Consider the following 22,313-nt stretch of genomic DNA (forward strand, 5'->3'; position numbering starts at 1 on the left):
AGTATTTTTTTAGGATCCAGTCAACTCTTACATGTAAAAATCCATGGTTTACTGACACGTTCATCTTCAGTTGTGTAGAATGGAAAAAGAAGGGGCCCAAATGATCTTGCATCTCACAGAAACTCTCATCTTCCATCTTCTGCTTCTCTAATGAGTGGTTGAAGCTGCATGGAATAATTTCAGCCATGAGTTTCAGAGAGCTCTTAGGGCAGCCCTACAGCCCTGTAATATAGAGGGTCAGAGAGAAGCCATGTCCTTCATTTCCTGAGTTACCATTTGCTAGCTGGGTAGGGTGTTGGAAGCTTGGATTTGCATCTCAAAGCTGTGACAGGGATATGGTTATAGTTACTGATGATTCTGTTTCAAGTGTCTACTGGTGAAGCTTGAAGAACCTATACAGTGTACAGTGTTTTCATTTATGAAATTGATGTGTGCTTGGAGAAAATGTATTATACTTCACAGAAGAAAAAATGGAGAAGTCTGTGACATCACTTCTCTATGTTTTGGGTGAATTGCCTTCTTTAGACCCTGAAGTGTATATTATAAAATACTTGATGTAAATCAACTGAGTTAATGTAGGCAAAACACGATTTTTTGTAGATCTTAGGTAGTTTTAGCCTGACTGTAGTGATTTGGGTCCCTGTTTGTCATTAGTTTTTTAATCACATTAATGATTCTTAAAATTAGTTTCTAACTATGCAGTTTTCTTGTTGTATGCATGTAATTTTACCTCTAAAGAGACCTAAGTGGACAAAAACTTTCCATGATAAGCAGTCAACTGGATATAGCTATTTAAAACAAAGTTCATGAAGTAACCATCCTCCATTTTAAAAAGAGAGATAAATTTAATATGCCGTATACTAAAGGCTATATGTTCTACTCAAATTCCCTATCAGAAATTGCTGTGTAAAATTACATCAGCTATGGAGTTAATGAGGATTTGTAGAAGAGACTTACTGAATAAAAAAGTTTTCTGTTTGAGAAGAAAATTAAAATGTTTGCAGAAAATATTTTGCAACTAGTGAATGAAAGCCTAGTCATGTTTGAGAGCTTTCTAGTAACTGCAAAAATAACAATATTGTCAACTGTAATAGGAAAAATGCACAGGAATAGCCTCTTCTTTCTGAGATGGTGGCGGAAAGAGTGTGAATGCAACGGGGAAGAGAAGAAAAATAACATTTTTTACATGAGGAGTTTCTTTCTTTCCTGTAGAATGCTGGGCTGTTACGAAAGGGGCTGCTTTTCAGGATAACTCTTCTGATGTCTGGAGGGGTCAGTATACTTTATATACGCTGGAGGATTATGGGCACAGGGCCACCGGCTTTCACTGAAGTAGACAACCCAGCTTCATTTGCAGATAGTCTGTTTGTGAGAGTAAGTTATGAAGTTGCTTTTTTCTGGCCAGCTCAGAACATTTGTCTTTGTCATCAAATTGAATTTTCTTTTCTGTGCTTCAAAGAAACAATAAAGTGGGCAGTCTTTATGTTTCAAGATGGGTGATGAGTCACCTTCACTTGTACTGCTGTGATGACTTTCTGCAATTTTTTAAAATAGTATACCTTGTATATTCTTTGCATTCCATTTAGCACGTACCGCACGCATGGAAGTACATTTCCATTTGCTCACTGTTTTTCCCATGCATGCAAGGATTTAGCTTTTGCTGGGTTTCATCCCTTTTCTACATACTGTGCTTGACACAATTGAAGAAAATAGCATAAAGTTCTGGTCTGGTGCATTTGGAGTATGTCTCTGCTTTATATCTCTAACTGCATTAAGGCTCTTTCTGGAGATGGAAAATGAAGGGTGAAGACAGTGGGTGCTGTCTTTTGACATTTTCTCCTATTGCAGGAGATTATTGTTTTTACATGTGGGTATTAGTTAGACAGCACAGAATTGCATTTCCCTGCTCTGAATAGGACACCTAGGTATGTTTTAAAAAAATTAAAAATTAATTTCACAGTTGTAAAATAAATGGGTATGTAACTAGTCGTATTCTAACAGTATTTAAGGCCTCTTTATTGTTATATTTTGTGATAAGGGAAATGATAGCAGAACTAAAGTTCCCCCCCCTTAAATGTAGTATCAAATAAATGTTTGTTTTCTTTTTGACTGACAGGCTATAAACTATAATTACTACTATTCGTTGAACGCGTGGTTGCTGTTGTGTCCCTGGTGGCTCTGTTTTGATTGGTCAATGGGCTGCATACCCCTCATTAAATCCATTGGCGACTGGAGGATAATAGCACTAGCAGCACTTTGGTTCTGCCTAATTGGTCTGATATGCCAAGCTCTGTGCTCAGAAGACAGCCATAAGAGAAGGTAAGAGACAGTGATGAATTTTAAATGCCTGGCCAACTTGAGTACAGTATTATTTTGTTAAATCCACTACTGATAATTTTAACAATTCAGTGGAACAAGTGTCTAGCAAATGCAGTTCAAATAAATATTTATAGCTGTCATTACAGTTTTATCCCAATTTGGGCCCATCACTGTATACTGACTAGTGGGGAACAGAGTTGGAGGAGGAGATATGGATGGCTGCTTTATTTTTCCCCTGAAATGGCATTTTGAGGTCCTTAACACTGTAGGTGGTAAAAAGTAATATGTGCTCAGAACAGAGTAGGAAATTATGTATGTTGTTGCCACTACTTCTTACAAGTCATCATCTCCTTTAATCTTCTCCTAATAATGAAAGAGAGAGGAGATATGCCTAGGAAGAAGATAGAAATGCTGGCCATGGCCATACAATTAAAAAGTAAAATGCTGACCCATAGTATCTACTGAGGAAACAACTTGTACTTTACCCAAAGGAACTAAAAAATTTATTGTAAACTATTCTGTCTCACTAAGGGCTTCTGTTTAACTTTACAGGTTCTGTTCCCATGGATTTTATGTATAATTAATTTCTCAGTTCTTTAAAATTTTTCAATCGCTCAATCACAGCGAGGTCATTCTGTTGTTCAGAGTGCTGAATATTTTCTTTTTCTTTTCTGTGGTATTCTGTAATTTCATCTCTTCTCCCTCATCCCCTCAAATGTTAACATCCCACCTGCCTTCCTTTCTGCTGTTACCATACTCTTTTGTACAGATAAAATCATTTTGGAGGGGGGTGGAATTCTTGCTACAAGTGATGTCATACTTTCTAATAAAAACACACTCACTAAGCCTATATTGCTGAACAGTTTTTGAGTAAAAAGTATAGTGAAGGCCTCGGACTCTCAGGGATGAGAAAAGAGTAAGAGGACACATCTACATTACAGTATAAAGATTTATTTGTAATAAATCAGAAAAATACCATGCCTGTAGCCTTTATAACAAACATGTGACACAGACCTGGGGTTCTTTATTCCCTCATGTCAGGTCTGTAAAAGGTACCAAGTCTCAGTTGTCTAAGCTCTGTATAGTCCATAAGGAGTTACCTGCTGAGGATTACTCATCCTAACATAGATACCTAAAACAAGGAAGACAAACTGCCCTCGAGAAGTGCCCCTCTCTTCTGACTATAGAAAGAGCATAGATTACTGACTTTCAAGTGGTTAACCACAATGGATTCTACTAGTGTTATATTTGTTAGGAAAGAAAACAAAACACTCTCTCAGTAGGATGTGTACATAAGTTTCTTTTTTAAGTGACCTATATTTTTCCCCTGTTACTGTTTTACTAGTTCCAAAAATAGACAGGTAGCTTTTACCATTACTTTTCCTGCCTGTGTACTTTAAATAGGAATTATGTAATTCATGTGTAATGGGGCTATTTTCTAGCCTGGAAGCATGAACATTACTTTTCTGGAAATTATAGCTAGGATTTTAACAGTGCCTGATGGAATGAAGTGTCAAAACCTCACTGAAATTTACTATGATTTTGTTAGTAGCTCTCAAAGGCTGCTTTTGAATGCCCTGTTCCATACGCACATCCTTCTACAACATTTAAATAAAGTTTATGTGTTAAGTGGAAAAGGTAGTTTTGTTAAGATTTGTGGTTAATTTGAGAATCTGTTTCTTGTTTGCAGAATTCTTACACTGGGACTTGGATTTCTTATTATCCCTTTTCTTCCTGCAAGTAATCTGTTCTTCCGAGTAGGATTTGTTATTGCAGAGAGAGTCATCTACCTCCCCAGTATTGGATATTGTATTCTGTTTACATATGGATTTAGTCTCTTGAGTAAGCAAGCCAAGAAAAAGGTACCATCAAAACAATCAGTAGAGTTGATGATGAAGATGATGACAAAGTGCTTCAATTGAATGGTTTGTTTCTTAACTTGTCTCTCTTTCCTTAAGAAAATTCTTGCTGTGGCAGTACTTGGAATCTTACTGACAAATGTTATGCGCTGTGCACTCCGCAGCAATCAGTGGAGGTCAGAAGAACAGCTTTTTAGGAGTGCACTGTCTGTGTGCCCTCTGAATGCAAAAGTAAGTCACTCATGTGGACTTTTAATCTTTTTTTTTTTTTTTAAAGTGTTTTGAAATTTGGGATAGAGAAGGTGTTAAGCATAGTTAATATATTGTGGTACAGTCTTATTCACAGTCTTCCTTGGTGCAAGAATATGACATTGACATATCAGACACCTAAATTACAGTGGTAGCATAGTCAAAGTACCAGACAGTATTGTAATTCAGAATTTGGGAGTGGGTGTGGGGAGGGGAGGGAAAAGGGGCAATACACTTCAGGAAGGGCATCCAGTCAAATTGGATGTACTGCTAATAAAATCTACTAAAACAATTGTGTGTATAATTGCAAGTTATTACAACAAAATATCGAAAAGAAAGCAAGTTGTAGCAATGTATTCACCTGAATAATGCCTTTGCTATGTTTTTAGAATTCTTTTTGTGTACCTTCCAGTGGTATATATAGCCAACACAGCTAAGGGACAAAGCAGCATATCATCAGTGTAACTGCAGGATGTGGAGGTAAAATCTTTGCTCCCACTTCTGCTCTTTTACAGTGGCTGAATGGGCTAGAGTCTTCAGACATGGACACTGAGGAAAACTGCAATATTCCCTGCAAGGCTTAGTGAGGGAACAAGTAAGAGAGTGGGACTGGTTAGGATGTTTCACGGAGCTGAACACCAGTGTTTGGCATAGTAGATTGAATTTATCCTGCCAATAGTGGTGACCTCCACAGCAAGTCATTTGATAGCTGAGAGTGTGATCTGTTGGAGCATACCACAGAGCCCTGATCTCTGAATTTTAGCAGAGACTCCTCTTTGAAGAGCCTAGGAATAGGAGTGCGCAACTTGTCAATAAAAATACATTGATGTTTTAAAATATTAGATTTCTGTAATCTAGAGTGGTATCTAGACAATACAGATCAAGACACAGAGTTTAAAAAGGAACCTGTGAATGTTCAACTTTGCAAAAAGAATTACAAACTTAGCATCTACTGGAATACAAATATGCAGCAGTGAGCTCTAAAAAACATGTATGGCCAATATTTACAACATGGTGGTGTCTTTCAATAATTTCAGATCTCAATAATCTCAGATTTCAATACATAGAAAAAGAGCTGTTGTATTTTATCGTGTGGCAGTGGTAGGCAACCATCTTCTTTTTAATGATGACCTCAGTATATCTTTTCTTCTGGGTGATAAGCGCATAGTATAAATGGAGCAAATGCAAAACACAGTTTCTTTGTATGTAACTCCATCCATCTGCCATGGTAAGAGTGCTTTAGACAGATCCATACTCTTTGCCTGTGTTCCAAGCTCCTTGGACACAAGCCATGTCTGGCTGGGAAGCTGTGTAGCTGTGTTCGCACAGTGCTGTGCTTGAGCTGATAAGCTGTGTGCAAGCTAGTGAACTAATACCTCTGGTTCACAGCCAGTGAGTGTACAGAGAAAATGAGCTTGTGTTTGTCAACACTGGTCTGTGTAGGCATGCCTGAGCTGTGTTGCTGTTAGTGACAGCTTGTGCAAACGGAAAGCGTGGTGATGTGAACAGGAAGGGTTTTGTAGGCTCACATTCCAATTTTGCTGAAGGAGTAACTTTGAAATCATAGTAGTAGGGATCTTTTCTAGGCAACAGCATTAGAAAGTCCATGTGTGAGAGCCAGTCCTCTTTTCTTTATGGACTCAGCTATATTTATTCAATTTTGACAAAGGTTAATGTAAAAATTGGAACTAGGGTCTATTCTGATCTTCTGTTTTTGTCTTGAAAGTGCAGACTTCCTTTAAAAATGACTCTACAGGACTTTCAGTGGCCCATTTATTTCAGTGGGAGGCTGATGGAGACCAAAAGATGGAATGCAGATAATAGCTTTTTCTTGGTTTTCTTGGAACATCTTTAATTTGTGTAAGGTGGTCATGCTTTACTTCCCATATGTAGCAGGGTCCCAGAATCTCCAGGTGTCTCCAAACGAGCAACAAAAAGTGCAGCTCCTAGTTCATGTTTTTAGTTCAACACCTTTCAATTCCCAGTTGTATGTGAGCAGTATAGAGTAAACTTACCTTAATTTTAAGTAACAAATACTTAATTATAAGTAACAGCAGTGCCTTCTCTAATTTCAAGACTCATCTTCTTTAGACATCTTTTTAGATAGAGGTGTGGAAACTGCATTAAATCACATTGTCTGGCATAGTAGTGGATCTACCCCCTTGAGTGATGGATGCATCTGACTCAAGAGGATAAAATTTAGGATCAACTTTGATAAATGTGGCCCAGTGAGTTTAAAATTTCTTGGAAATAATCAGGTACCATAATGAAGTTACAAAGATTTTGACTTTTAAAATTTTGTATTGCGAACTTGAAAAAAAGTTTTAAATATTTAACATTTTATTTTAAATGTTGTTTATTTTAAATTTTTAAAATATATATGGGGTTTTTAATATATATATGCTTGTTTGTCTTTTAAAAAGAGTGAAAAAAGAAGCAACTTACAGATCTTGGTTAAACATGTCCAGGAGTATGTCACACGTTTGAACTTGCATGGTCCTGCACTTAAGTTAGTTTCATAGGTTGTTAGTCTGAAACAGTGTACATCTTGAAAATATTTAGCAGTATTTTTCTTAGCTCAACAGAAGGTGCCTGTATATTGATTTCATTTCCTTTTACCACCATTTTTCATACTGTATAGATTGACTTAATTCCTGGAGCTCAGTGGTGATATACATTAGTGTAAGTTAAATCCAGGCCTGTGTTGTTTCTACTAAAGCAAATTTTGTGAACAGTTATAAAGACTGTTTTCTTCTGATACGCTGATTATATATGACAGGTAATTTATAGATTTGGAATATTTCAGTGCTATGGGTTTAAAAGGCTCACTGGATCCAATCTGGCATCTTTTCATTTGGTGTTAATCCTGGAGTGCTTTGCTGAAGTACTGGAATATCTAATTACAGGCTATGATAAAAGTGTAACTACTGTTTCACCATAGCAGACTACTGGCTTGGATTTATCTGAGCAAGTCAGCCAGGCTCCCTTTATAACTGGGGAGGAGAAGCTGTCCTTTTCAGTGCATGGTTCATCCATCACCGTGGACTAAATTACTTACATAGGCCAGAAGCACTGCACCCTAGATCTGTGCATTTGTCTCCACTGATGATAAAAGAAGTTCTGACAACTAGAGCAGATGTGGATACATAAGGTTATGTGAGATTTTGTTCTTGCCCTAGTGCTGTTCGCTATTTCTAGACATTGCTGTACTGCTTCTCACCTTCAGAGATCACTACACATTGTTTCTTTTAATTTTAAAGACTATTTCCAAAAATGCTCATCTTACTGTCTTTTTTTGCCATGTGATGTTACTGTTGGAAGTTACAAATTACTTTTACTTGGCTTTTAGCAAAGACATGGCAGTTTTTAAGAATCCAGAGAGGTTTTTTATTTCTAGATGACTTTCTCTGATTATCTAAATAAACTTTGCAATTGCATTGTTAAATACATGGGAAATAGCCACCACCATTTTTCTAGATTTGAAATAACTGAATTGAAATGATGTAAATTGTTAATATTCTGTGTGTAATCTGTACCTTCTCTTTGCTACTGCCTTTTCTTTAAAGGATAGAAATTAATAAATATAATTTTTAAAAAGTCGTTTCAGTAGCAACTTTTCTGCAATAATAAACAAGGAAGTTATGATACTCCCAACAGAATGTGTTACTAACCAGTCTGCCTTGATGACTAATGGTAGTAACTTTGTATTTGATGCTTTATGCAAACTGTAATTATTATAGATACAAGTTTGTCAAAATGTGCAACAGAGTTTGTGAGATTACTTTCTATACTTTCTTAAAAGGCCTTGTAATACATCTTTGTGACAGAACAAGATTTATTGCTGTTTAAGGATTTATGAAGCAGGTCTAGAGAATATTTCCTATAGATATTGAGAATTCTTTTCTATGCTATATATTAAAAGGGGGTTATCTTCTGCAGAATTTACCTTAAGTGCTGTGGGCTGTGTTTATAGGGGCTATCTGCAGTGTTTTGCCACACAGAGAACCATTTTAGATGTCAGGGGTTTTTGTATACAAGCACAGTCATACAGAAGAACCTTTAGACAACATTAGCTGCACAAACAAAATGTGAAGATCAAAAAGGTTTTGTTTTATTATTTAGAAAACAAAACTTCAGTAGTAGAAGAAAAAGAAGAATGTTTGGAAGAAGCTGGCATTGAACAGAAGCATCTGCATGTTTCTGTAGAAATTTTGACATCTGTGCTTTACTTCCATGGTTTTCAGCAAATGTTCATATTTGCTGAAAAGGTCATTATAAGCAGCTAGGAAGAGAGAATAAAATAGTTGATAACACCAGTGCTGCAACTGAGGGGGTGTACCTCCTAGAAGACGATATCACATTTAAATTTCTTCCTACAATGCTTTGAGGAAAAAAAATGGTTTCACAATAATTTTGGTTTTGTACAGGAGAATTTAAGTTTTTTTCTCTCTTCCTCATTTAAATGTGTGTGCACATTTAAACACTTAAGTAAGAGTTCAAGCACTGTGTGTGTCTAGCATAGAATAATATACAGTGCTTTTGCTTCTTTTTTAGTGGCTTCTTAGGCCAATTGAGGTATTGCGAACAAACACAGAGAGCCAATTCTTCGGCTAGGCTATGGTGCCATGGTTGTGTTAGCTTTAAACAACGCATGCCTGTTGAGATCAACTAGGTTCTATCCTAAGGTATTTTAACCTCATTGCCCTGATTTTGGAAAACACTGTGGTGTTATGCATCCCTGAGAAATGCTCCTTTTGGAGCTATTACTGTAAAGTAATTACCTGTTTAAGATTGATGAAAGAGCATGTGGGCATAATGTAATACGTCATTTCCAGTTGATATCTATCTTTAATCATTTCGTAACAAAATGCTATGTCTGCTCTTAAATATTTAATCAGGAAAGGAAAATCCTCTCTCCCAGGTTGGCATGCACAGTATCTGTCAAAGGCAGAAGAACCACGTCTCTAGAGATTAAATTTAAAACATCACACTGGCCCCTCATTTTTAAAGGGCAGATTCTTCCCACCCATAGGTATCTAGAAAGTACTTGTGTCCCCATGTTGTGCAGGTAGGGGTCACAGGAGAAGTCAAGGAGAGTTACAGGCTTGTGCTTAGCAGAGGGCAGACAGTTATTGTAGGCCTGGCTTGGTGGAGTAGAGCTAAAGCCTGATCTTGGCATCTCTCTGTCATGTCCAGTGAAGCCAGTGACAGGGCTGTATGGCAGAAGTCACCTGCACCTCTCAAATGACTGTGTGTGCCTGGAAACCCTTTGCTGACTCTGTTCTTAAGAGCAGGATGTTACTGCATATTATAATCCTTTGTAGAGCTGGTTTTGTCATTAGATATTTACGGTAGGCTATGGCGTTCTTTTGGTATCTTTGTTTTAGTTTTTCTTCTCTTTCTTCTCTGACATCACCATATTAAGAGGAAAAAAAGCTACAATTTCACTTGAAGAGAAATTAGGAAACATACATACAACAAGGAACTCTTCATTTTCAGGAGTATTGTACAGAAACATCGTTTCCTTTCACACACAAGCTATATCTGAGGACAGAAGAAATATACCATCAAAAAAGCTAGTAGTTTATTTAAATAGTTTTGCTGTCAGTTTTAATAGACTATAGTACATCTCTTTAGTTCAGTTGGCAAAACATACGTGTACACTTAATATTTCATTTGTTGTTTTGACTTGAGAGAATTGATACCTCTCAGGTATCTGCTGTCTGCCCCATTCTGTTTACATGAGAAAAATATTTTTTCCACTGCTGCTTTTGAGACAGAAATGGATATGAAGAATTTCCATCTTTTTAAAAACTGAGAAAGATAGAATCAGAAAGTGCAACGCTCACTGTTTCCTAACATAAGGCGGCTGACGTTTGAAAGACTGATTGGTGTATACATAGATTTTTCTCTTATGCTCTGTTCCCAGTCTTTAATCAAATTTCTTCTTTCAGTAATGCTTATGACTTTTGTAAAATGTAAAAAAAAAAAAAAAAAAAAAAAAAGAAAAAAAAAAGACGACTTTTGTAAAGCTTCTTAAAGAGAGAAATTGAATCAGATTAAGGTAATCTTGTTTGCTGATATTGAAATGTGAAGTTGGCTATTTTAAGGGCTAATGTACATTACTGAGTGAAATCTTTCCTTATTTCTTCTGTTTTGCCACAGTTTATCTTTTATCTGGAAACACAGCAAAGTTTAATAACCTAATTTGCTCTGAATAAATTTTGAGTCTGTAAACTTCAGCATATATAATCAGGGCAATCGAGTTTGGTAAGAATGTTATCGTAGTGTGCCGAGAAATTTCTGGAAGAGATATGCAAATAGAATTCAGTCCTAAGAAACATATTTCAGGGTGTATCATTTTACTTTAACGACTCCTGGAAAAACAATGCTATTCCATGGGGTTTTTTTGACGCTATCAACTGATCTTTATGAATGGCTATGTCTTGATATAAATGTACCATTGCGTTGCCCATTTAGCATGGGCTTTGTCATATTTTTGTGAATGCACAACAGAAGTGCCTGTTTGTTTCTTTTTCTTGGAAGCTATGCTGGAACTGCTTTTATGGGATGCTGAATTTTGTGTGCTATTTTATATCTTACAGCCTGAGGAGCTGCTTCTGTGTATGCTTAGTAAGCTTTATAGCATCGTTGCTGTCTGTAAAACCAGTGAAACTACTTTTTCACTCATTCTAGAAAGCATGGAAGATGTTCTTGACCTTATTTGTTGGTGGTATTTTACTGCATAGTCACAGTCATATAGAGATAGAATTCAACAATTAAATACCGTAACAATTAGGTTCAAACATAATTGTATGTCCCGGATCAATAGGTCCCAGGTATTGTGCCAAATAAAATTAGGATTCTTCCTTTGATGGACACATGAGATAAAATCCTTTTTTGAGTGTAGAAGGTAAATTAGAGTTACCAAAATACATTACAAACCTATCTTTTTGTACTGCAATCTGAAGTAATTCCTGCATAGTATTTTTGAAAATATTTAAATTAGATTTTCATAGTATGGAAGAAATTACAATGTGTGCTTGTTTTAGATGAACTATATACAAATTGATTTCAAATGGTAAGGTAATTTAAATAATGAGTTCTGATGTAGTTGCTGAGAAGTCTGTTTTCAGGAGTCAGTACTCACAGTACTTTTCTGTTATTTCTAAACTTGAGTTTTCCCTTTGACCGGGTAATGTAGTCTTCTGAGATTTGTCTTATAGTAGGATTTGAGATGTCTTCCAACTCAGATTTGTCCTGAAATACATTTGTTCCTATCTAGTCCTTGCCATAAGTTCAGATGATGCATCTTCTTCCCTGTAGCTGTATCTTAAAGCTCTAGATCCTTCCTTTATTCTCCACTTTTTAACAGACAAGGTCTCCACCACGTTGCCATACACATTATTTTTATTTCAGATGCATTTTTATCCCAAGACAGTAACAGTGTGTGTATTTGTTATTTTTTGTTTGTTTAAAGTTGAATTTCTTCTACTTTATGCCATAGCGAAAGCAAAGTTTAATCAAGACTTACATTGCTGTAATGTTTCTTCTACTATGGTGAATTTGATTGAGTCAGACTTTCTCTTACTTATCTGACAAATAAATGAAATGAAGAGCAGGAGGTCTCAATATAGAAAGTCTTGTGGAAAGTGTGGTGATCTCATTTATAAAATCAGGAAGTGAATAATCTTTCTTAAATAGCTGGAACAGGTAAGCTGATTCATTAATTTATTCCTCAGATTTTGTCTTGCTGTCTTCATTGTATGTATTGTCCAATCTTAAGTACCCACCTACAACAAAAGCCAGCAGTGAATGACGTAAGTGCTGACTGTATCTGTTTGGAGTGAGAATTTTTAGCAACTTGGCTCCACAAAATAACTGACTGTATAGCATCTGGTAGAATGTTCCTCTGTGTTTTCAGGTGCATTACAATGTTGGCAAAAACCTGGCGGACAAAGGAAATCAAAGTGCTGCAATCAAATACTACAGAGAAGCTGTAAGGTATTAGGAATTTTACTGCTTTAATGAACTATCCTAGAATTGCCTTCATGTTTAACATGAAGAAAATGCTTAGGCATTGATTTTCATGGTCTGCAGCATTGCAGAGCTAGTAATTTGCATAGAGTAATACATGTCCCATACATAATAATCATCTCTTAAATTTTAAATTTTAGGTTGAATCCTAAATATGTACATGCCATGAACAACCTTGGAAATATTCTGAAAGAAAGAAATGAGCTCCAAGAAGCAGAGGAGCTGCTGTCCTTAGCTGTACAAATACAGTACGTTTGGAGCAATGCTACGCAGTGTTTTGCACCAACTGAGCAGAAATGATACAATAGGCTCTTGTGTTCCAAATGCTCAATTGTCCTCTCTCTTTTTGTTTGTTTGTTTTTTCCAATTTGCCCAGACCTGATTTTGCTGCTGCATGGATGAATCTAGGAATAGTACAGAACAGTTTAAGAAGGTTTGAAGAGGCAGAGCAAAGCTACTGGACAGCAATTAAACACAGGAAAAAATATCCAGATTGTTACTACAATTTAGGGCGGTTGGTAAGTGCTTTTTGGTAGAAGATAGCTTTGACGGTAACAGGGGGGTGAGGGTGTACATATATAAAAAATTCTGCTGTACTGTTAAATGCTGATAGTTATTCCAGTTTGCTTGATTTGTAGTTCAGGGTGATTTCATATTTTTAGTAGCTTTTCCTATTGCTTTCCCAGTATACTTCCTTCCGTACAACCTTAGGTAGTCCTACTTTTTCATATAAAGAGGTATAAAGAAAAACATAGATTGTGGTCCTTTGTTCAAAATATATTGTTGATCATTTCCCAATATTAGACTGTTTTGCAGTCATTAGTATATTGTTAGCTAGTAGAATTATGCCCAAAAAAATCCGTTTACAGTCTTAAAAATATGTATATTAAATATTTACTTATTCTTTTGTGTAGATTTCTAAATTGTATGCTGGTTTTCCTCCCTATCCTATTGGTACATTCATATTTGAAAACACGCCTGCGTCACAGAGAAAAGCAGAGTAAAATTAATATATAGCACTCTATCTTCCATATTACTCTAGTATTCTTTTCACATTTCTTTTTTTTGTCTATAAAAACAAGTTCTGCTAAAATGGAAGGAAACTAACAACTCTTCAGTGCATGATAGGAAAGTAAAGCAAATCAGGGTGAAATTACTGAGTTTTTCTTTCTGTTTAGTATGCAGATTTGAATCGCCATATAGATGCATTGAATGCATGGAGGAATGCTACAGTTCTTAAACCAGAGCATAGTTTGGCTTGGAACAATATGATTATATTGCTTGATAACACAGGTATAAGCCCATTCGAATGTTTAATGAATAATTCACTGTGTTGCAAAACTTAAAGCTTTATCTGTATTCACCTAAAAGGAGTTCTGCCTCTTCTTTGGCTACCCAGACACTCTCTATAAATAAAAGAATGCCTTCTGACTCAATGGTTTTGAAGCATCATTTGAAATCCAGCTCACAAATTGAGTTTCTGATCCTTATTTGAAATGCCATCATTGTGCAAGCATGTTTGTATTATAGACCAAACTTCAGAACTTTTGAATCTGTGCTTTGTTCTTCTGAAAGTGTTATCTGTTGCAAACAAAATGAAGGTTTTCTGTTGTCTTATTCTGCAGCATTTTACATTTGTGTGTGATACCTGGTTTTCTTTAAAAATGCTTGTAGTCAGCTATTCATACAGTATGTGTGCTTGCAGCATGAAAAGTAACTAATAAGGCTGTGTTAAAAGATGCTTTCTCTTTTTCCACTACATGTGTTCCCAGGCAATCTAGCTCAAGCAGAAGCAGTTGGAAGAGAGGCCCTGGAGTTAATACCTAATGATCATTCCCTTATGTTTTCATTGGCAAATGTACTGGGGAAATCGCAAAAATATAAGGTAGGTAACTAGAGCTTTCTGATTGTTGGTTGTGTTTTGTTTTCACATTTCTTCCTGTTTAAATTCTGTATAAGTTTCTGTAAAAAAGTGTTTGAGGAGGTCGTTGTGGACTATGACTTAGATAATCAGGTTTCAGTGCCCATTTCTGTCACAGTATTGCTGTGTGATTCTGGCCTAAGTTCATTGCACCTTATTTTAGATGCTTGTGTTAGGAATGTAGCTGCCCTAAACTATGTCAGTGGTCACTGGAGAGAAACAGGCTCATAAGCACGCTAGAGGGCAGTTAGGGTCTTGTATTGCTTCACTGCCGACAGAGAGAGCCTGCTCTGATTTAGAGGCCTTGGTTCAGGAACTAAGTTAGATGTGATATGATAGTCCTTTTGCTTTTTGTATGTAAAAGAAGAAAGGTTTACCGTTACCCCATACGAATTTTAGCCTTTTTGCCTCAGACGCTGTCTAAAATAGATTACAGATTTGCTAATCCCAGATTGAAGACTGGATACCTGTGTAATCCCAGAATATTATAAGGAAAAAAATCCATGCACTGAGCAGTGTATTGAACTTTCTCTTGGATGCAGTGGACCAGCCTGTGAGTGGTACCGCAGCATTAGCTACTTGTAAATATAAGTAGTAAATGTAATGGAATGATGAGAATGAGCTATTTTCCAAAAGGAATTGTATGAGCTGACAGAGAATAAATCATACACAGTTAATATATTTAGTTGTTTGAATTCACTCCATAGTCACTGATTTATGTATGTGATAGGGACAAATTAATAATCAAGGAGGTTTTTTGTATTCCTCACAAAAACATCATTAACTGAACTATGTCTTTGGGGGGGGTTGATGGCTTTTTGATAGGGATAATGTTAGCAGCACTGAAGGAACATCCTCAGTATATGCGAAGTAAGAAGATTTTATGACGTTAAACTTGTCGGAATAGATACATTTTTCCACCAATTGCTGTGTCCACTTAAATTTCTACAGTTCTGTTTAGCTGTGGAGTCATGACCTGTCCACAAGTAAAGCCAGGGCCTGTGACAACCCAGCACTTGCTTTTCTTTGTGTTAGTGATGCCATTAGACACCGACTCACGCCCTGTTCCTGTTTCTCTAGACTGGCTGGGATTTTTTCTGTATGCTCTCTTTCTTTTTTCTCTCCACCTGAGACTGTTATAAATTAGATATTTTAGGTTACTTTAATAAAGTTCCAGAAGGATGCAAATTAACATCCAGAATGTGTAAGGGGTGAGATTATGGAGGAGGTAATTGCTAGGATTATTATGGTGAGTCATGACTGTGAAAGGATAGAGGATTGTATAGTTACTCATCAAGAGTATGCAGCTTGGCAGAATAAAGAGCATTTATAATGGAATAAGTAGAAAAAATAAGTTGAAAACAAGCTAGAAAACTTTTCCAGATGTAGAATAAACAAGTCTGTCTTAGTGGATTTAAAAAATAAAAAAAGGAGGTAGTGATGTTCATTGCCAGGTCTGAAAATGCATTAATGCTGCAAGGGAATGCGTTGGAGACAAAGTAGAAATGGTAGTAGCAGAAAATGAAGCATTCAAGTCCTAAATAAATATGAATAAAGGAAAAGGAGCATTGGAACCCAGGGAAGAAAGCAGGGAGCCAGTGAGTTTTAATAGTTCAATGCGGAATAGTAGGTTTGCGTAGAGGAAAAAAAACTTAGCAACTTGAAATTGATGGGTTATAACAGGGAGAGAAAATTAAGGGAATTGGAAAGTGGACTCACTTAGAAAAGGTCATGATCTCAGCAGCTTTATTTTGCATCTCCTGGAAAGAGAAGATACAGGTTTTTTAAGTGGGAGAATGCTAAATGACAATAAAAAGCATGGAAAAATCAGCTTTCTTGTCTACCCCCTCACCATGTAAAAATAGAAGTGGATGGCTCTTTAACGAATTTTATTGAGTGTTCGGGATGGGAAGGGAGGAGAGGGGGATGGAGACTGGCAAGGTGATGGACGTAATTTTGAGAGGGGTGCCTGGCTGTGTCTGATGTGTTGTATAACCTCAGGCATTTCATTTATTAGGTAACTTGTTATGTGTCTGTGTAAAAGTTGTTACTGTATTGGCTGTGTTGCCATAAAGTAAGATTTGTGCTGCGATTTTTTTGTTATCTCTTATTTTAGAAGATATTGAGTCAAAAGGATTTTACTATGTTATGAGAGATTTCCTTCCAATAAGCACACAATATTCTCCTTCCATTTCAAATGCACTTTGATTTTTCAGCAGAAGATGGTTTTCCTAAGTGACCAAAAAACCCCCAACCCTTTATGATTTCTGTTTGTATCTTCTCATGAATTATTTATTGTTCCAGAAACAAAAGCACATCAAGGATGAGCTGTTTGGTGGGTTTTTTTGTTTTTTAATTAACATCTGTTACAACAAGTTAGAGTTCTCCTGTAAAGTGCTTGGACTTGTCACAATGAATGAAGTACCAAGCTATCTTTAGTTCTTTGAAAATATGTATGCTGTGTTTTTGTTACGTATACATCTATGCTTTTCCTGTAAAAAGTACAATAAATTAAAACCATTCAGCATTTTTTATATTTGAAATAAAGCCAGAGTACAATTTTGTGCTGTGGCCTTGGCAGCAGATGGAATGCAGTGTGCTTACCCAAAGCCTTTGTTATATGCAGTGTGCAAGTCTCTTGGCAACACTTAAAGATTTGGCAAGATAGAGCAATTTGAAATATCACCGGATGTACTGGAATGTATATTTACTCCATATATCTACAGTAATATGAATATGATGCACCTTAAATAGCCTTTAATCAGCCAGTATGCTTCTTCTAGCTGCTGAGCAAAGCAGTGGTGATAAAAATGTTTTCAGCCTGTAGTTGAAGATGTATGGTAATGGTAGCCAACTCTCAGAATCTATTTCCTTAAATTTTCTGGGAACACATTGCACATATTGTCCCATTATGCTTCAGCAGTAAAAAGATGAGTCCATACACTAGGTGCTTCTCCTTTGTGGAAGCGGCAACTTTTAGGCATAAAACTGAATTAATTGGACAGCACATCTTTCACGTTGCTGTTAACCTGCCCAGTGAAGAAAGCACAGATTTACTTATTGAACCAAAATACTAAAATTTGCAGTGAAAAAAAATACAACTTTGTGGGGCTTCTGACTACTACATGCTTTCAAGTGCCAATCCAGTGTTGATTTTTAGGCTTGAACGGTTGTATGAAAAGAGGAGGTTATCTTGCAACACCACTAGATTTGCCAAATACTTGAGTCTCAGTATGTTTCTCATGTGACTGAGTTAGAATCATAGAATTTTGACTGGAAGGGACGTCCAGACGTCATGTAGTCAAACCCCTGACCCAAACCAGGGCCAGCTCCAGTTCACTCTTGAACATGTCTACAGATAGAGATTCTAAAACTTTCCAGACAGAGTCTTCCAGTGTTTGACCACCCTTATGGTAATAAAAAAAAAAAAAAAGTTTTGTTTTATCTAATTGGAATTTCCCGTATGCCAGCTTTGCATCCGTTATGTCTCATACTGTCTCTCAGACCTGCAAGAAGAATTTGTCTCTCTCTTCTCTATGTCATCTGATCACGTACTTGTAGATAGCAATAAGGTCTCACCTTCATTTTCTCTTCTGAAAGCTGAAGAGATACAGTTCTTTCAGCTGCTCCTTGTATGTCTTATACTCCAGCCTCCAACCCTCTTGGTGGCTCTCTACTGGACTTACTAAAGCATGTCCACATCTTTCTTGTAATGGAGAGCGCCAACCTGAACACATGCTCCAGATGTGGTCTTGCAAGTGCTAAACAGAGGAGAAGGATTACTTCACTGGACCTGCTGACTGTACTTCTACTCAATACAGCTCAGGATGAGGTTGGTCATCTCTGCTGTGAGGGTACTCTGATGGCTTTTATTCAATTTGCTGTCTACCAGGCCCACCAGATTCATTTCTGTAGAGCTGTTTCCTAGACAGTTGCTCCCCAGCCTGATAATCCCAGCATGGGATTATCCCATCCCAGATACAAGACTTTGCATTTACTCTTGTTGAACTTCATGAGATTCCTGCAGTGCAATCCTGTTCAACATCTTCATTAATGACCTGGATGATGAGGCAGAGTGCACCCTCAGCAAGTTTACAGATGACACAAAACTGGGAGGAGTGGCTGATATGCCAGAGGGTCATGCTACTGTCCAGAGGGACCTCAGCAGGCTGGAGAAGTGGTCAGGTAGGAAACTCATGCAGTTCGACAAGGGGAAGTGCAAAACTTCAGCTGGAGAGGAACAACCCCAGGCACAGTACATACTGGGGGCCACCCAGCTGGAAAGCAGCTTGGCAGAAAAGCACCTGAGGGTCCTGGTGGACACCAGATTGATTGAACATGAGCCAGCAATGTGCCCATGTGGCAAAGGCGGCTAATGATATCCTGGGTTGTGTTAGGAGTGTTGCCAGTAGGTTGAAGGAGGTGATCCTTCCTCTCTACTGGTGAAGCCACACCTTGAGTCCTATGTCAAGTTTGCAGAGAGCCAGGGACATACCAGAGAGAGTCCAGTGAAGGGCCACAAAGATGACTAATTGGAGCATCTTTCCTATGGGGAAAGGTTGAGAGAGCTGGGACTATCTAGCCTGGAGAAGAGAAGACTCACCGGGAGGATCTCAATGTATATAAATACCTGAAGGTGGAAAGAGGATGGAGCCAGGATCTTTTTAGTGGTGCTGAGTAACAGGACAAGAAGCAATGGGCCCAAACCAAAGCAGGAGATGCTCCCTCTGAACATTAGGAAGTTTTTTTTTTACTGTAACTGTGACTGAATACTGGCACAGATTTCACAGAGAGATTGTAGAGTCTCCGTCCGTGGAGATGCTGCCTGGTCATGGTCCTGGGCAGCTGGCCCTGTTTGAGCAGGGAGGTTGGACCAGATGATCTCCAGAGATCTATTCCAACCTCAACTATTCTGAAAATCCTGCTAGTCCATTTCTCTGTCCTGTCCAGGTCTCTCTGAATAGCAGCTCTCCCCTCCAGTGTATTGACCACTCCCTCCTCTTAGATGCTATCTGTAAAGTTTTTGAAAGTGCATTCAGTTCTATCATCCAGAACATTAATGAAGACACTAAACAGTATGGGTTCCAAACTGACCAATGCATCCAGGAACACTAATAGTATGGGTATGAGAATGCTGGAGCTGCTGCTTATGCCAGGTTAAAGCAATGCTAAAACTTGCACTATGCAGTCATATGCTCCCTAAATTTCCAGACATCTGGTTCCCTTGTTCACTCCTATCCAAGTATTTCTTCTCCTGAAACAAGATGTCCTGAAAAAGGATTTGTCCAGAACCCTAGGGTTTGTAGTTTCCTTGACCTGAGAAGATGAAGGCACTTTCTGCATCAGTCTTTCTTGGCTTCAGAGTAGCCCTCAGCTGTGCTGAGGAACACTTTGAAAGGAGCATGTTGTTTGGGTTTGAATTTGGACATACTGGGAAGCTCTTAAGTCACCCAAAGTTGAGTGACTCAGTCTTGACATAAGAAATTTCTTGTCCCCTGAGAGACCCTTACAGAGACTGACTTCATGCTTCACATGAGAAGATGGTGGAACCAAAAATCTGACTGACAGGTTTTCTTTTTCAGTAGAGCCTGTGTTGTGTTTTGTGGGTATAAGTAATAAAAGCTTAGCACAAAGGAAAGGTCTTTTCCCCAGGTTATTGTTCTCACATGCCTCAGACAGCAAGTATGTGCATTCAGATGGAAGCCTAGCACACTGAGGTAATTTTATCTTCAGGTCATTTGCATTGAAACTGAACAGCCAACTTTCCCTAAAACACAGCACAGTATAGAAATCTTATGTAAAATTTGCTCTCTAAAATATCTAAACTTGCATGCAAGCAAGTAAATATGCTCTTATTTGGATTGTGCGGGTGTATCTTTTTAAACTTCTGCAAGAAATACGCTCTGGAACAAAAGTATCTGTATTAGAAGCAGGTTTGGGAAAATAAACATGTTTGAATTACAGAATAAAGTTAGCAGTAAATTGTTCTCTGAATATTTGGTGAGCGAACTCAGCTTTTCTAACAAATACTCAGATATCAACAGTCCTAAGAGTACACACCGCAAGTGGGATTATGGAAAAGATAACTTGTGAGGAATATGTCAGTTGGCTTGGTTTTTTTTAAGTAGCAGGCACTCAACTACTCTTTAATGACAACCATGTTGAAACATCTGTTTGAAAGGGGTTTACTGGAATGCCCCCATTTTAAATGCTAAAAACTATTTTACAGAGAAAGGTGTCTAAAAGCAGTTTGCTCAGATACTGAATTATATTAACCTTAGATTAAGTAGGGAAAATTTCAGTAGGTAGTATTTGAAAATATTATAACTAAAAAAAAAAAAAAAAAACCCACCAAAATTTAAGTAAACTGTTTTGCAAATTTCACTAGTGCTTAATAGCTCTCTGCTAACATAACAGCAGCCTGTGAAGGCATGGCACTTATTTGTAGCATTATTACTGTTTTTTGGAGGCTGTGCCAGCTGAGCTACAAGGTCACACAGGCTTAGAATATATATCATATAGATATGACATAGTTTGGGAGGGTTTTTCATTACAATCATGAGTAAATTTTGCATTATTTTATATACTACAAGAGTAGACTGTCCTGTTGACTTGTTCCTCTAAATTATTCAGGAATCTGAAGCTTTGTTCCTCAAGGCAATTAAAGCCAATCCAAATGCTGCCAGTTATCATGGTAATTTGGGTAAGAGCCTTTCTAACTCTTATCAGCTGTATTGTTTGTTTGCTTCATATTCATTGTGTTTAAAAAGAAAAAGCAATCTTTTGAGCCTTCTTCCTGCTGGGCAAATTTCTATTTTACTTCCTAGAAAAACTGCCAGCCAGAAGAACAGTGCACTAAACCAGAAAAGCTGTCACACGATATGACAGATCAAGAGGGCTGCACAATCCAGCCCAGAGGTAGCTGCACTTCAGTGTCTGCAAATTGGTTCATTTATACTATGCTTGTAACCCGCAATGAGCTCACCAGATAAGAGCTGCCATTTAAGGCTGCAATGTAATTCATTCCTTCATCATTCCCATGCCAGTTCTGCTCCCAGGCTTTGCTCCTGCTTTTGGCAACAGAACAAGCAGCTACTGTGCCACCAGCCAGCGAGAGACCCTCACTGGAAACAAATGCTTTAATGTTGTTTTCCAAGTGATTGGCAAGATTGCATGTTATTCAACAATATTGCTAATGAAATTCCTCATTGATGTTCCAGCTGTGCTTTATCATCGCTGGGGAAATCTTGACTTAGCAAAGAAGCACTATGAAGTCTCTCTGAAGCTTGATCCTATGGCACCCGGGACCAAGGAAAACTACAACCTCTTGAGAAGAAAACTGGAGCAATTGCAAAAGAAAGGCGGTGCCTGATGTTTCTTTTCAGGTTGTCTGTGCACGCTGTTTACGAGTAATGTTACATGGGTACTTCTGACCATGTAAAGGGTTCAGTCATTATTTCTCAAAAATAATAACACCAGCGCTGCACACTTGAATGTCCAATTATGCCCTCCTACAGATCCTAACATTTCAGCTGCACTTTGGGGGATCATTTTATTTTTACTCTTGAACTGCTTTTAAAGTCCCTTAGAACGTTTTTATAGGTATATGAAAGCAATGCAGATGGAATTTCACAGCTTTCACTTGTAATTTGATAGCTTCATCTGACTTTTTAGTAGCAGGATGAATATCAGAAGGCAGTTTTATTTCTGAAAGTGATTCTTAAAAAAGTGCAATTTCCTGCTTAAATCCTGGTCTTTTCAAGTGCAAAGAATATTTGTCCACTTCAGTTTTATTACTGCCTTCTACTGCCAGTCCTGCAGAGCCGATGGAAGAATGGATTCTTTCCAGCACATCAGTCTTACTGTAGTAATTCAAGTTACGCCCTTGTTCTTGTTTCTGGCTCCACCCTTCGAAGTGTCAGATTTGT

General features: G+C 37.5%; 1 protein-coding gene across 1 annotated transcript in view; it reads left to right on the forward strand.

Moving 5' to 3' along the window:
* The window catches only part of TMTC4 (transmembrane O-mannosyltransferase targeting cadherins 4), a gene marked incomplete at its 3' end in the record, with an annotated part of 49,356 nt that extends 27,599 nt beyond the window's left edge, over positions 1-21,757 (forward strand). The window contains exons 6-16 of the mRNA XM_082014522.1: positions 1,213-1,374; positions 2,117-2,319; positions 4,010-4,181; positions 4,278-4,409; positions 12,352-12,431; positions 12,605-12,712; positions 12,841-12,982; positions 13,643-13,757; positions 14,237-14,349; positions 21,019-21,088; positions 21,606-21,757. Of these exons, the coding sequence (XP_081870648.1) occupies positions 1,213-1,374; positions 2,117-2,319; positions 4,010-4,181; positions 4,278-4,409; positions 12,352-12,431; positions 12,605-12,712; positions 12,841-12,982; positions 13,643-13,757; positions 14,237-14,349; positions 21,019-21,088; positions 21,606-21,757 (1,449 nt within the window). The remainder of the gene's footprint in view (positions 1-1,212; positions 1,375-2,116; positions 2,320-4,009; positions 4,182-4,277; positions 4,410-12,351; positions 12,432-12,604; positions 12,713-12,840; positions 12,983-13,642; positions 13,758-14,236; positions 14,350-21,018; positions 21,089-21,605) is intronic.
* Between the last annotated feature and the right edge of the window lie 556 nt (positions 21,758-22,313).

The sequence above is a fragment of the Phaethon aethereus genome, assembly GCF_964289735.1.
Source record: "Phaethon aethereus genome assembly, chromosome: 1".
Lineage (NCBI taxonomy): Eukaryota > Metazoa > Chordata > Aves > Phaethontiformes > Phaethontidae > Phaethon > Phaethon aethereus.